The sequence below is a fragment of the Oryzias latipes genome, chromosome 6 (assembly GCF_002234675.1).
Source record: "Oryzias latipes chromosome 6, ASM223467v1".
In the NCBI taxonomy this organism is placed as follows: domain Eukaryota; kingdom Metazoa; phylum Chordata; class Actinopteri; order Beloniformes; family Adrianichthyidae; genus Oryzias; species Oryzias latipes.
In genome coordinates, this window is record NC_019864.2 from 30,784,762 (window position 1) to 30,800,427 (window position 15,666).

The following is a 15,666-nucleotide window of genomic DNA, read 5'->3' on the forward strand; positions in this document are numbered from 1 at the left end:
AGAAATGTGAAGACAGACAGGAGGAACATGAAGATGATCCATTATTCCGGATGTTTTATTCTGAAAGGAAAAGTCTGAGTTCCTGTTTTTAAAAATCTTTATTAAAATAAACCAAGAAAAGTTTCTGTCAGAAACCCATAAGCCTGAATGATCTGAAAGCACTTTGGTCTGGTTGTGTTTTTCAAACTGACCTCTGGTCACCAGATCATAATCTATTCGTGAATAATATATTTAACATGAGGACAGGCTGTGGTGCAGCGGTCGTCTACGACGTCCAATGCCTCATGTGAACAAACTGCAGATGGTCTCAGCTTTGCGTTAACAGTCAATACGGTGAATTCTCTGAATACATTATTGTGCGTGTTTAGGTTAGCAATGATGTAGCAACCCCCCCCCCCCCCTCCCAACCTGGTATAGTGCTGCTGAGGTGACCCCCCCCAGAGCTTCAGAGTCAAACGGGTCACAGCCGGACTTTCTGCTTGACTCCTCATTAACAGCCGAGGTGACAGAACCGAGACAAGAGGCGGAGCTTGGAGGAACTTCTCAAATAAAAGAGCTCCACCCCCAACACTTGGAGCGCTGAGCCATTTAACGTTAAACCCTACTTCCTGTTTGAAGGTGAAACCCCAAGCTCCTCACTTCCTGTTCCGTTTGCGTCACCTTGCTGCTCTGAAGTGTTCCTCTTGCAGCGGGGCTTCCTCGCTGCTGCCTGAAAAAGTCACGCGGACGGTTTGTCGGCCGTTGTCACGGCGTCCAACCCCCCTGTTCCTTTAGGCAAAGCAGCCAACGAGGAAGGGGTTATGAAGATCATGTGACGCAGATTTCCTGCGCCCAGGATGGGGGCTTGCTGTCGTAGGGAACAGGGTTTCTTCCCATTGAGGAAGGCTCCTCTTGCTGCTCCTCTTCATCCCTTTCTGCCTGAGCGGCGGCCCCACCTCCGTGCACCCACGCAGGCAGCTCCAGACCCGGCTGAGAGGAGAACGGTTTCTCCAGAACCCTGAGGACCCTTTGGACCTGCAGGAGAAGAGAAGAGCTGAAATGTTCACATGAGGGTTTGGCATCAGATCACGTCACATTTCAACAAGCTACGCACTCTGACCTCAGAGAAATCTCCTTTTTCTGCAGCCTCTATTGCATTCTGGGCAATGTAGTTCCTGAGCACCACGCGGGGGTTGGTGCCGTCCATCACCCTCGCTCTCTCCTCCTGGACTGCCTGCTCATCGCTCTGACCCTCCAGCTCCAGAGCCAGACGTTTCCTGTGGTTGTGATGAAACCCTCAACAGTCAGGATTGGACTTCCACCCCCCCCACACCTCCACCCCCCAGGATCGAACCGTCTCACCTGTAGAGTCGGATCCAGGAGGTCCACTCCTCCGCCTGCTGGCTCCTCAGCTGCTCCTGGCTGGTCTCCATCAGCTCCTTCAGCCTGCCGAGTTTCTCCAGCTGCCGCGCGATGGTCGCCCTGTCAGAGATCATCTGGAAGAGCGCCGGGTTGCTCTGAGCCATGGAGAGCAGCATCGCCAGCTCGCTGTCCGCAGAAAAACACGGTTCAGTTCTGGCTCTGAGCTACACACGCTGGGACAATCGCATTTACAGGTGCTTCATCCAATACGTCGATCACCAAGGAAGTGATCATTAAAAGTAAATGAAATATAGATCCGCTTCTGAAAATATCTGTCAACCAATCGTCCTCCTTCCAGTGAGGCGCGTCACTTAATTGACATGCAGAAATGCCAATCAAACATCCTCTAACCGTGGATGGAGCGGCGAATGTGCCTCATTTTTTCTGGACTGGCCTGAGGTCAGTCATTTAAAACAGAACGCACAGTGTTGCCATGGCAACTATAAACACACCAGTCCGATTTAAAGACTCTGATGAAAACTGTGTTTTTTGGTGTTTTCAAAAGCATTCATCTGATGATGGAGGAGACATAAAGAAAATTAAGCTTAAAACGGCATTTCTGAGAATTTCTTTATTCAAATCGCCGTAAATCAGGAGCAAATGAGAAAAATGTCGTTTGTAAAAGATGGCATTGTGACGTATAGACAATAAGCTGGGCGGGGCCAGAAGCTCTGCTCCACTCTGCAATGGGGAGGGAAAAAGGGGGGCGGGGTTGCTCCGCGCTTACAGTCCTACCCAGAACTCAGAGGTGAATTTATGATAAACTCCTGCCGCTCTGCAGAAACAATGTCCTAGAAAACTACACAGGTTTTTAGATTTTGGATAAAAACGTCATCGTCGTAACTAGTAAATAAATAGGAACACCTCAGAGGAGGGAAACTTTAAGATGCTGTCCACAGAAAAATGGGAAACAATTTTATCATGTTGTAATCTTACATAGTCATCTAAATTGATCAATCTAATTAAAAATGTTATTCTGATTTATTTTAAAATCAGCTTTTCATAATAAACAATAATAAATGGGCTATGTAATGTTGGAGTAAGGATTAGGCTGCATCAAATCAACTAGTCTCCTGAAAACCTGAAAAAATCCACCCAAAACGAGAATCCCCAGAGCCCCGCCCCTTTATATCTGTTGTCATAAAAAGCTCCAAATATCCTCTGTAGAAACCAAAAGGACTTCATTTAGTAGCCTGCAGTAGTTGGCAGATATTCAGGTTGAGAAATGTCCTTTACTGAAGACAAATGTGCATCGTTGGTAGGAGGATGTCAACATGTAACTAGTGCCACCTGGAGGTGACTGTTGAAACTACAGGTAACCTGTTATCCAATCAGCATCTGCAGCTTTTACTATGAAAAGATCAATTTTGTGAAATAATAAAAAAAATAAATCTTTTTTAAATGTCCTTTTCTTGTTTGTAATGTATTAGATTGTAAACATAACAGGTAACTTTTTAACGAGCAGAATAAGTGTTTTTATGCCCAGAGGCTCCGTTTGACTCACCGTGGATCCATAGTGGGTTTGTTGGCAGCTTTGAGCTCCTCCAAGGAGGAGCACTGCTCTAGAAGGAGGTCCGTGGCTCTTCTGACAGCCTCCTCCTCATCTTCACCCTCAGCGGGACACGAGATCCGACTTAAGCTGCGGAAGGTGTTGGTGAAGTCTGCGCCTGCAGGAAAAGGAAAGCTGAGCCGCAGAACGCTGCAGGACAGCCATGCGGCGCCGACACCTCACCTGTGTTGTGCATCGCCTGCAGCAGCTCTGTGATCAGCATGGCGTCCTCAGGCTCCTCTTTCTTCAGCAGGCCCAGCTTCTTCCTCATGTTTGCCAGGTAGAAGCTGTTAAAGGCGTCCAGGTACTCGTCCATGACGGCTTCGGCCCGGTCAGGAGGTACCTCTGGAGCGAGGGCCTCTGCCAGCTTCACCAGGTTCCACCTGCAGATGGCCGGCTGCGCCTGGTAGGAGTACCGCCCGGAGCTGTCGGACGCGTTGCAAATGAAATTTGGATCGAACCTGAGAAGAAGACAAAAGTGTTTTCTGACGGCAGCTTCTGAAAGCTTCCAAACACGGGATGCAGCCGACCTGTCCATGAAGCCGAAGGGGCCGTAGTCCAGCGTGAGTCCCAGGATGCTCATGTTGTCCGTGTTCAGGACGCCGTGGCAGAAGCCCACGCACTGCCACTGGGCCACCAGCCGGGCCGTGCGGCGCATCACCTGCAGGCAGGACCAGCGCAGCGTCAGCCTCACTCTGAAACCCTCAGAGGGTCCTCCGCACTCTGAACACACCTCTCTGAAGAAAGCCACGTTCCGCTCCACGCGGTCGCCGTGGTTCTGCTGGATCTCGGGGTAGAACGTCCCGATGACATAATCCATCATCTGACCTCGGATCTCCTCGTGGCCGTAGCTGGGACCCTGCCGGCCCGTGAACTCGTCAGCGGGCTTGAAGATCTCAAAAGAGCCAAACCTTTCCGAACGAGAAGCGATAAGAGAACTCTGAAGATCTCAGGAGGAAGGTGGAACCGCCCACACTCACCTGAGGAAGGTAGGCGCGATGCGGAGGACCACCGAGCATCGCTCGTGGCGGGGGCGCCCGCTGTAGAACACGTCCCGGACCACCCTGCTGTCGGAGGTCACCACGGATCCGGCTCTGGTGGTGGGAACACCCAGGAAGAACATGGCCTCGCTGCACAGGAACTCTCTGATGCTGGAGCGCAACACCTTCCTGCCGTCCGCCTGTCTGGGAAGGAGAAGGAGGAAAAGTGACGTCACGGACGTACCCTGATTTCTGTTTTTGTTCCACAGAAAACAGTCAGTTTGATCTTTTTCTTATTTAAAGGTTACTTCCATTCTACAGGACCGGGTTACCTGGAGTAGGGGGTCAGTCCCGCCCCCTTCACCTGGATCTCCCAGCGCCCGCTCGGGTTTTCGCGGAGCATCTCGGGATCTTGGCCCGGAGGCGCCCTCACCTCTCCCAGGTAACATGCCGCTCCGTCTCCCAGCTGCCCGGCGAACTGCCCGAACTGGTGGCCGCAGTAGCAGTGAGCCGCGGGTTCGGATCCGGGCATGACCCGAGACCCGCTCAGGTAATCCGGACCGAGGGGGTCGCTCAGGACCTCCCGTCCGCGGAGCCCCAGCAACGAGAGGGCTTCCCCTGAGACCGCCACGAAGCGCGGGTTGGTCAGCGGCTGAGGCTTCACCCGGGAGAAACAGGCTCCTCTGACCTGCCGGACGCCGGACTCCTCGGACGGATCCACCGGAAGCTTCTTCAGGACGACGTTTTCAAAGTTGAGTCGCTCCAACGGAGACTGGCTGGCGGCGGAACCCATGCCGTCCATGCCGAGGAGTCTGACGGAGGACACGAGAGGAGAAAACCCGCGTGACTGTCCCAGCCGACGTCCTAGATAAGCCATCCAAACCAGGCCATGAGCGCGCGCGAGCTCCGCGAGGCGAAGTTAACGCTATTTAATCTGTGATCGGCCTTTGTCACTGTTTCTACATAACACCGGATGTTTGTTAGACAGTCTTGTGCCACACCGAAATCCATCCGACTGGAAACAACTAAACGGACAATTTTAACCAATGAAAATCGCTAGAGGAGACACGCCCGCTTGGGAAGCCTGGCCGACGGAACGCGACGCCATCTTGGTGAGGTCGTCGGTGCCCACATGACAATAATGCTTTCTACAGCCCTTGGTAGCAACTAAGTAGCTTTTATTTAATTTATAATTATATAAAATTATATATTGGAATTTATAATATGTGTGTGTGTGTGTGTGTGTGTGTGTGTATATATATATATATATATATATATATATATATATATATATATATATATATATATATATATATATATATATATATATATATATATATATATATATATATATATATATATATAAACCTCTTTGACATGTAATTTAAATTATTTAGAAAAGCCCAACGATGAGTAAGTAACAAGTTAGTAATAATAAATCAATAATAAGTCAATAAATAATATTAAATCAATAATAAGTCAACAATAATCCAAAAGTCAACAATAGATTTACCCTAAAAAAACGAAGAAAAACAATAGATTTACTGATTCATGTGAGTGATCAATTTGGTGTAACACAGATGGTTTGGTGTCGGGTTCCAAGCCAACAGTCTGGCGTCTTATCAAAATCTGTTTCCCAAATGTTTTGAACATATCCAGACTGTATTATTAGTTGGTACCACAGTGATCCATCTGGGTTGGCTCTTTTTATTGCTCCACTTTTTCCTGAAGTCTGAATCCATTGGAAACCTGCAAGAAAAGTTCAGTCACTGAGTCAGAAATGTATAAATCTGTATTACTATAATAACCTAGTCCTAGTATACTGTCCATAGGTTTAACACAATAAAGTTTACATTTATGTCGACAGCAAATTCTCCGTACATCATGCAGCATTCTGATAATAGCCCTGCAACATCATGCATGTCAACATGTGTATGATTAATGAAGCCCGTGCAAGATTAAAAGAAAAGAATTATAGTACCTACCTGTGAAATGATATGCCTTCCTCCTTCATGGACTCATTTCTCCGATTTTGGCAGTTAAAACCCGCACAATGAACTGGCATTATGCAAAAAATGTGTTCACATGCTGCACTGCAGCAGTAACTTGACCTCACCAAAATGGCGGTGCTCTCCTCCCATGAGGAACCACGTGATGTCTCCTCTACCGATAGAACTAATTGATTTTGACCGACGATTAAAAAAAAGGATTAAAAATAAGAAAATACTTTGATGTAAAACTAAACAAACAAAAAAAAATCTGAAAAATGTGTCAACACCACAAGACATCTAAGACGAAAGATTTACAAAATCATTCAAGTGATTTGTTCAAAAAGAAAGTAGGTGCAAACATAATATATTTACTAAAGATAAAAACAACAGGACCTTCTTGCGGTTCTGTCAAAAATAAGTAAAAATTGTGAAACAGAAAAATATAACACTGGTATAAGTTATCCTTTGATTATTGATTATTAGAAGCTACTGTTGATATTTGAATGGCCACAAAAATATAGTTTCTTTTGTTAAACCATGAAATGGGAGTTTGTGGCCCTCACTGGGTTTTGTCTGGACAAAACTGGACCAAATCTTAGTTTTAACCCTTGTGCTATCTTAGATGACCCCCCCTTCCATTGAGGTGTTCTTCCTACCATGACAAAGGTGGATAAAGGTGGAAAGATTTCATGTAATCCATGGACACCAGTGAAGATCACAAATCATTGAAGAAAAAAGGTTCAGAGCACTGTCTAGTGGGTCTAGATGACCCAACTCCCAATGGTAAAGTGCCTAGGATAGAACAAGGGTTAAACGTTGCAAACCTGTGATGTTTTAAGACAAACATATGAGATAGGATGAAGGATTCAAAGGGACTGAAGTACCTTTTATTAATGCATCTAGAGTATAAATCTCTGTACAGAAATCACATATAAAGCAGGCATGAAAATGATCTAAAAACTGCCTGAAGCTGTCGTCTGTAGACACTCAGGTTATTTCAGGGAAACAGTCATGCAGCAGGATGCCGTCCTACAGATGCAGCTCCATTTTGTTCAAAAGCTTCAGAAGAAAAAAGGCATCGGTGACGTCTGTAAGGCTTCGTGTCTCATGCTCCAAAGGTTTCCTTTGCACAAGAACATGCACATCCCGTTTAAGTTAGAGAAAAAGCAGATATATGTTGTAGTTCTGATCTGGTTTCATTCAAAAAACAGTATTTAAAGCACACTAACAGTCGCTGCAGCTCTCTGGCTGTTCATGAAAACATTCGTCCCTGTAAACAAATGAAGTATAAATTATAATCTGACCGTGTGAGTTAATGCTGTGGGTTGAATCGCAGACAGAAACCAGAGGATTCAGTATTTATTGTGGTCCTGAGGTCCAGCCGGCATCAGTTCAAATACAAGAATGCACAAAGACGGAGGGGTCTGCTGTAAAACAGTCCAGTCGGCACAATTAGTGTCTTTTTGAACAGCAGCAAACGGCCTCGGCGTGTTTCTATCACAGTCGGTGAGGCTTTTGTGTTGAACTGAAGCCCTTCCAGCTGCAGCAGCATCAGGCACTTGGCTGTCAGCAGAGCAGGAAGATCGGACCGGATCTAGAATGAGATGCTCATTCTTGTGTTTTGCGTGCTGCTGCTGACCTTTACCTCCATCTTACGGGCCGCTGTGCTCCTGCTCACACGGTTTGGATTGATTTCATCGACATGCAGTCGTTTTCATGTTTGAACGCTCAGAAAAGAACTACGCTTTCTAGGAAAAGAGCCCGGCTGAAGAAGACAAACTACCACAGTGTGGTGGAGGAAGAACGCAGGCTAAGAGAAGAGCGCCATCACCTCAGGGGGGAAATGAAGACAGATTTTCTTCTGATTGGGACTATTAATCTAGGAAAAAGCAGGATAAAGTACTGGTGTGGTTTCTTTGGCAGCATGTTCCCCTCTGTTTCTACAAAAACATCAGGATGAAGAGAAAAGGGGCTCTGGGACGTCCTCGATCACTTCAGAGACGTCGGAAACGGAATCCAGCCTCGCCTGGAGTTTTTAAGGCCACTGGTGATAAATGCATCATTTAAATAGATCAAGTGTCATGTCAGGGAGGGAGGGGGGGCTCAAGCAGGGGGTGGACGCAGTGTGTCCATCAAAGACTGAACTCCAGGTAAAGACAACAGGCTTCTTCCTAAACTTCCTCCGGCGCGGTAGCAGGCGTATCCCAGCATTCCCATCACCACGCCGCTGAGGATCGTCCTGAACACCTGGCCGAACCGTGAGGGGGGGGCCACCCTGGAGAGGCAGAAGGGATGAGCGGCGGTGGCGACTTGAGGCACAGCAACCAGTCAGAGGAAACGTACCGCATGATTTCATCGATGTCCAGCTGCTTCTCCCAGTTTCGTTCGATCCCCGGGACGTGACCCATGCCTACGACCCCCACCACCGTGGCGGGCACCTCTGCAGGAGCGACAGCAAACGTTGATTTGGTGAACAAACCGAGTCCAAAAAACGAAGCAAAGATGCAACAAGGTGACTTTTTTAGACGTGTTGCGTTAAGAATGACGGTGCACTAAAAAACCACAACGGCGCCGTCACGTCTGCTCAGCTGATTGTGTAACATCAAGAACTATGCATGAATACATTGGGCCGCTCAGCACTTCTGTGCAGTGAAGTACACACTCTGGGCGTCATGGGGGGCCTCCACGCAGCGCGTGGCTTGGCGAAGGCTGTGCGTGAGGTAGATGTCCCTTTCAGCCACGATGGTCTGATGCAGAGCAGGAAACTCTCCGATCATCTCCGACATGGTCTGCTCCAGCAGGTCCTTCTGCTTGCACTTCTCCACGTCTTCTTTGCTGAAAGAGATCAGATGAAAGCGTTTCCCAGCCGTGTCCGGCAGAGGACAAAGCCCCCCCCCCCTGGTCTGTGGATGTGGGGGGGGTTTGAACCCCAGAACGTCAGAATGAAGGACAGCTGAGCAAAGAACAGCAGAACTAAAGTCGGAACATTTCAGAGGTTTAAACTGGATTTCTGGTTCGGAAACTTTACATTCTGACGTTCATAAAGACCTGAAGAAGTTTAGCTCTTTAACTCTGGAGCTTTCCAGACCCCAACTCTTGAAAAGCAGCTTTGTGCTGATCTGCAACACTTACAATTCTACGTTCTGTTGTTTGTTTCTTTTTACAGAAAACAGTGGAAGAAAATATCAAGTTTGCTTTGGGATGAACTTGATTAACAAAGGGAGGAGATGACTGCAAAGATGAACTCCCCAAACTCTCTTCTCCTCCTCCATCCTGATTTCAGCTGATCTGATCAAACCTTTCAAAGGCCAAACATGTAAAACTACAAACTGAGGATTTTGGCTCCACATGTAAAATGTTTGAGACCCCAACAATTTTCTTCAAGGCTTTTAGAATCAAACAAATTTGGTTTTTGTTTGTTCATTTTGAGAAACGGTAATTGACAGCAGCCAAAAAAACAAACATAAAAAAAACAAAATTATAATAAAAATTCTGTTAAATGAAACAAATTAAACAACAAAAACCAAAGGCCAAATTTGACCCGGGGGCTCTCCACGGTTCAGAACCACGTTGGCCGTTTTTTTCTTCAAAATTCAGAGCAAACTAACAATGCGACTTTTTTACCGGTGGAACTGCAAACGTGTTCTCACCTGATGGGATCCGACAGGAAACAGAGGCCCCAGGCCAGACGCGCTTTCTGCCACAGACTCAGAGCGGCGATGGCTCTCTTGAAGGTCACAGGAATCGGTCGATCCCCCAGGTGAAACTTACAGAACGGCACCTGTCCAGCCTGTCAGGAGAAAACGTATCGTGTGGTAGCAGAAGTGGGATGTGGATGAAAGCGAGTTCTGGGACTGCCGTACCTCCTTGAAGGCTTCTCGAAACTCCCCCCCGGGGGCCATTCCCAGCTGCTCTGTGATGTGGGCTGAAACTTTGAGCAGCAGGATCTGCATGAGGCCAGACATCAGCCCGTTCTGTCAGAGAAACACAAAAGGCCTTGTTCATCCCGCCTTCTGGGGCTGATGGGTAATGAAATTTTTAAAGCTACGTGCTTCCTGTTTGTGCTCCAGTGTGGAAACGCTAAACCTCCTAAAAGCTTGTCTGTAAGTAATCCGTCTGATTCACCCATCAGCAGGACTTTAGTCCCCGCTAACTTTGACTCAATGCCACAATCTCCTGGAAGGTAAATTACAGCAACCATTGCAGTCGGATTAGAGTCGTGTTTGTTCAGCTGTCTCCAACCCCCCCCCCCCCCCCCCCCCCCCAATCCACCGCTGTCTTCTTCCCCTCAGCCGCTCCGCTCGATGGCGCCGGCTGGAAGCGAACCTGCTTAATGGCCTGCTGAACCTTCTCCAGGTTTATGTCTTTGGCTTCTCTCAGCAGCGTGCTCTCATCCATCCTCAGCATCGACACCCGGTACTGGCACAGCTCCACCACCACCACGTCTGGCTGCACAGCGCGGATAGTCTGGGGGGGGAGGGTTGCAGACGGAGAAAGGAAAAGGTAAACGTTTGCACTGAGAGAGGGAGGAAAAAGGAGAAATGATCTGAAGCAGCAGAGAGTCGATCCAAGACACACATCTGCATCTCACGGACTAACCGTGGCTACATCCTTTTTGCTGCTTTCGCTGAAGTGGGCGGTGCCCACCAGGTAGAGGACGCTGCCGTCGGGGGCAGTGAGACGGGTCACCGTTTCCGGGAGTTCTGGACTGGACTGGCGCCGCTGGGATCGCAGCTGCCAGAGCATCTCTGCCGTTTCCCCGTCCGCTGGAAGGAGGGAGCAGTGATGAGAAGCAATGCTTCACTCTCAGCAGGGCTGCACGATACGCGGAAGGAAAACTCCCGATTTGGGATATTAATCATCAATATCGCCATGACGATATCACTTAGAATACATGAACAAATGGCAAAACAACCAAAAACATCATTTCCATTTCACTGCAACAGTTTAAATAAGAGTCAACATAAGTTACACAAATGAGCCTCGTCTACATAGCAGGGGAACCTCTAGCGGAAAAGGCTCCGTCTGATTGGTCAACAGCCTGAAGGCATCCATCTGATTGGTCAAATGCATGAATGATTTATTTGATTTGTTAAACTGAGATTGTTTAAGCGCATTTAAGGAAACCATTTGTCATCATTTTCGCCATCTTCTGCGATATGCGTCCTGCACAGCTTGATGTCGCGATAACCATACATTTGCAGTTTGTTGTGCAGGCCTAAAGGCCAGTTCACACCGGGACGATTTTCGCCGGCGTTTAACGCCTCGTGACTAAACAAAGGGCACCAATGAGAGTGTGCACACCGACGCGAAAAAACGCCACGCGTCAAAGCGTCAAAAAAAACGCCTCGGGTTTGTTTGTTTTTTTTGACGCCTCGCGTTGAAATCTATTCGACCAATGAGAATGGCGCTTTTGCACACGTGTCTGGAGCTTCTGAAGTTACAGTAAAACACCACTTGGGGGCGCTCAAACACAAAACTGCCTTGCTGAGCACACATACCAGCGAAGAAGATAGACGCCGAGTAGCGTCTACACTGCCGCGAAGAAATAATGACGGACATTCTAAAATATCCCCGAACCAAGCACCAGTTGGAGAAACTGGTGCTTGAAATATTCATGTTTTCTTTGTATGATTCTGACAAGCGCGTAAATACTTGCTCTCTTTTTCTGAGGGAAAAGCGAGTTTAAGAAGCGTAAAGTTGCGGGAATGAAATTGCATGTTCGCTCGGCTCATCGTCAGCGAAAATCGCCTGGGTGTGAACACAAAAAACGTGGCGAAAAACGCTGGCGAATAACGCCTGGCGAATATTCGTCCCGGTGTGTACGGGCCTTAAAAGCCTGATTGTGATCAAAACTCTGTCCAGGAAATGACATAATTTATATAAGAAGACCAAACAAGATCATGGAAATAGAAAGAAAAACAAGTTATGCACAAAAATGTCAGACCAGAATGTTAAAAAACACACCTGAACCTTCCAGAATGAATTAAATTGATTTCAACAATTGTTGTCTTTTTACTGGATGATGATAAATCTCCACCTTTCTGGCTCAGGCCAGGCTTTTGCTCTGCAAACAAACAGCGCCATGCTTACCGAGTCCTGGAGGTATACAGGGCGGCACCTCCTCTGCGGGCTCCTGCAGTCGCCCCACTGACTCATCCTGACACACAACCACACCAGACAACCACGTTTACTCAACATGGACAGATTCTTGCAGGTTGTGAAATATGAAATACGTGTTCAAACAGCATTAACTAATGAGCAGGTGACTCAGGAGTTTGTTACCGATTTGACACACAAAGACGTCATCTCACCTCTGAGTTGTTGTCTTGTTCCATGTTTGAACAGGGAGAAGCTGTGAACATGAAGGACAGAACGTTGAATGAAGTCTGTCTGCAGCAGAGCACAGGCTCCTCGTTCAAACACAGCGGGATTACGGGAAGTTCTCCTTCAGACCGCATGTCCCTGCTGTTCATAGATGAAGTGAGGTTCCAGTGAACCTTCAATCTAAAGAAGACCAAACGTTTTTTCTGCTCGAGTTGCAGCTTTTCAAATAAAACGTTCAAAGGTGGGACCAAATCCTTTCAAGTTTCTAATTACAGGCGTTATCTACAAAATAAAGCTTTTACTTTAAAGTGAAATTACTCCCCGAAGCGTAAGAAGCAGCAATTTAGTCTTTAGAGAATTTATTGCAGAAAACCTAAAGAGGTTTGAAGAAGAGACTTCATTCATTTGAACTGTTACCTGTCCTGGAGTTCTCTTCCCGTTTCTGTCCATTAATTAGGGATGCGATGATTAACTTTCTCCACAGTTTGCCTCAAACCTCAATATTTGGGTTTTATATCGTTTTTTGTTTTGTTTACAAAACAACAAAAAATTCGGAAAACTCTTTTAATTTGCTAAAAGGCAAACGAAGAACCCTGTGATGTAACACGGCACGTGTTTGACACCTTTAACACGACGTGTGTCCGTCTGCCCCAGGGCAGCTGAGGCTGCATTAGTAGGAGTGAAAGAATAAATGGACACATTATAAGATAAGACATTATTATTATTATTAAACACATGCAGACGTATGCAGTTTTTATGCAACAATTCATTTTCCCCACAATTCAGTTCAGCATTGTTCGACGCAGGGTTCGGTTTTAGACGGAGGAGTGCGACTTCCATAACAGTTAGTAACTTTTCGTGTTTAGTTTAGTAACATTTACGGTGGCTGAGAGGTGCAAAACACGCTTACATTTAAGATACAACAGCAACAAATCCCAGTACAAAGGGACAAATACTGAAACACAACAGCAAACCGCGGATCATGACAGCAAACACCGAATCACAAAAAGCAAACTCGTTACAAATGAACAAATCCAGAAACACAACAACAAGAGCGGAGAAAAGGCTTCTAACAGAAAGGGACGTAATAATAAAACAAATCGTGTATGATTTTCTTTAAGTTATTTATTACTGTTTTCTTTATGTGGACATTGTAAATACAAAAGCATTTTTTAAGTGTATTGCTACAATAAGAATTACACTAATCTTTAGCGAGGGAAAGCTTTGCCTCACTCCTGGTACTAAGGGCATTTTCTCTCCGTTAGCAGCTGCTCGCTTTCCTTCTTTTTTTCTCCATCTGCTGCTGTTTTACACGGAGCCCGTGTCCTGACATGGAAAAAAGAAAATATATCTCCTTCCCACAAATTATTATCTTTTTATTAAGCAGTCACATAACATCTGAAGGCTACATGCTAGGCCTGCACAATATACCGCAAATTTATCGTTATCGCAGTATCAAGCTGTGCAATATGCATATCGCAAAAGACAGCAAATTTGCAATAAATGGTTACCTTAGATGTGGCCAAACAATCTTATGGCAGCTTGAAGTGTTTAATGGATTGAAAGAATCCCTTTCTGCATTTGACCAATCAGATGGACCCCGTCACGTTGTTAACTAATTGGATGGCGCCCTATTATGTTGTATGTTCGCCTCCTATGTCAACAAGGGTCATTTGTAGTATAATTTTTAAGCTGTTGTAATGGAATGGGAATAATATTTTTGGTTGTTTTGCTAATTGTTTATATACCGCAAATTATATCGTTAGCGCAATATTAATTACTAATATCGCATATCGCGAGTTTTCTTCATATCGTGCAGCCCTACTACATGCTATGTTTTCCATCATGCATCACACATATCCCATGATGCATCTCGACCAATCAATCAATTGTGATGCGTTCAAAGACAATAGGACAAATGATGGGCTACATAGCATGTAGCCTACTAGCCTTTGGATGTAAAGCGACAACTAAAGAGTATGTTAATAAAAGACAAGTCCTGAATATTATTATTCCTATTCGGCCCTAAACGACACTATCCCGGTAGACGGCCAGCCAGCTGCCCGATATTTTTCTTATACTCATTGAGACAATAATAAATTGATCATTCTAGTTCCTTTCTTGAACGAATGTGGGTCACAGAGACACGGAAGTTACCGGCCGAACGGAGAGCGCATCCGTGTTTATGAATGACTTATGAATTATGACACGAACAATTATTTCATCCGTATGAATTAATTATTTCGAGGGAACGAAATAGTATTTTGTGGAAATTGAATATTATTTCGTGGCAACGGAATATTAATTCGTGGGAACGAGATCTATTTTCTTTTTTCCATGTCAGGACACGGGCTCCGTAGGTTTGTACTTGCCGGCCGGCTGCTTAACGTTGTTTGCTCTTGTGTATTCTCTTGTATTTGTTCATTTTTTCTGGGATCTGTTGTTGTATCTTAAATATAAGCGTTTCTTGCAGCTCTCGGCCACCGTAAACATCCGTTTAAATGCGTTTCTTTCTCGTCCTCTAAGGTAAACAGACGTTTGCCCAAACTAAGCGAATCGGTTTTCTTCCACAGTTGCTCAACTTCAGACATCGCAAAGGAAACAAACACAAATGGATTATTATTGACAAACAGTTAAGATCATCATTTAACCCTAATATTTGGACACAATTAAATTATAACAATCATTAATTTCAGTGGGAAAAGTTCATGTTTTATTTCCATTTCTTGCTGATTGTTTCGGTAAAGAGCAGACCAGAAACAACCAGCAACTACATTTGGCCTTTTTCTGTTTAGATCTTTAGATTTGTGAAACATTAAAACATTTTGATTGAATTTCTAACAGAAAACTATAAATATACGTAAAAATAAACATTAATAAATATATGGTATAGACGTGAACAGGAGTCCTCCACGTTTGTTGTAACAACAGCTGCTGACTTCAGAGATTTCCACAGGAATCGCGTTTCTTCTGTCAAAGTGTGACTTGTCAGGACTACATCCTCCCGGTGGGGGATTTAAAATGACAATAAAACCATGACAGCTAAAAACAGAGGAGCTGTAGTTGAATTTCAGTGAAAAACATCCATCACATCAATTTAACTGTGAACTTTTAGCTGCTAAAAGTACAAACTCCAGTTTAAGCTAGCTCCCGGTGGTCACTGTTCGGCTAACAGCTAATGTAGCCTAGCAAGCCCGGGGAAAAAAACAATCAAAAATAAACATAGGGAATAATTAAGGTTAACGCGAAAGCAGCTGTAATTTAATTCAACAGATACAATAGATGTCAGGACAAATATCGGCTACTTACGATGTGAGCTCGTCTGTCAAACTGCGCTTCCGAGTGAAGCAGAGTTCCCCTTCGGCTGAGACTGACGCGTTGCATTATGGGCAACGTAGTCCGTTCATCACACAACGCC

General features: G+C 45.6%; 2 protein-coding genes across 2 annotated transcripts; both read right to left on the reverse strand.

The window, feature by feature from the left end:
• Positions 1-79: 79 nt before the first annotated feature.
• selenoo (selenoprotein O) lies at positions 80-4,947 on the reverse strand. The gene is made up of 9 exons (XM_004069864.4): positions 4,263-4,947; positions 3,931-4,134; positions 3,684-3,861; positions 3,481-3,611; positions 3,134-3,411; positions 2,906-3,068; positions 1,342-1,527; positions 1,100-1,256; positions 80-1,014 (listed from the first exon to the last, which is right to left on the reverse strand). Exons 1-9 carry the CDS (start codon positions 4,805-4,807, stop codon positions 808-810), a joined length of 2,049 nt encoding a protein of 682 aa, XP_004069912.2. The 5' UTR covers positions 4,808-4,947; the 3' UTR covers positions 80-807.
• A 1,834-nt stretch (positions 4,948-6,781) lies between these two features.
• Positions 6,782-15,646, reverse strand: trabd (TraB domain containing). Its single transcript, XM_004070206.4, has 10 exons — positions 15,558-15,646; positions 12,236-12,276; positions 12,015-12,081; positions 10,521-10,687; positions 10,248-10,388; positions 9,785-9,895; positions 9,572-9,711; positions 8,584-8,756; positions 8,265-8,361; positions 6,782-8,196 (listed from the first exon to the last, which is right to left on the reverse strand). Exons 2-10 carry the CDS (start codon positions 12,257-12,259, stop codon positions 8,025-8,027), a joined length of 1,092 nt encoding a protein of 363 aa, XP_004070254.2. The 5' UTR covers positions 12,260-12,276; positions 15,558-15,646; the 3' UTR covers positions 6,782-8,024.
• Positions 15,647-15,666: the final 20 nt, after the last annotated feature.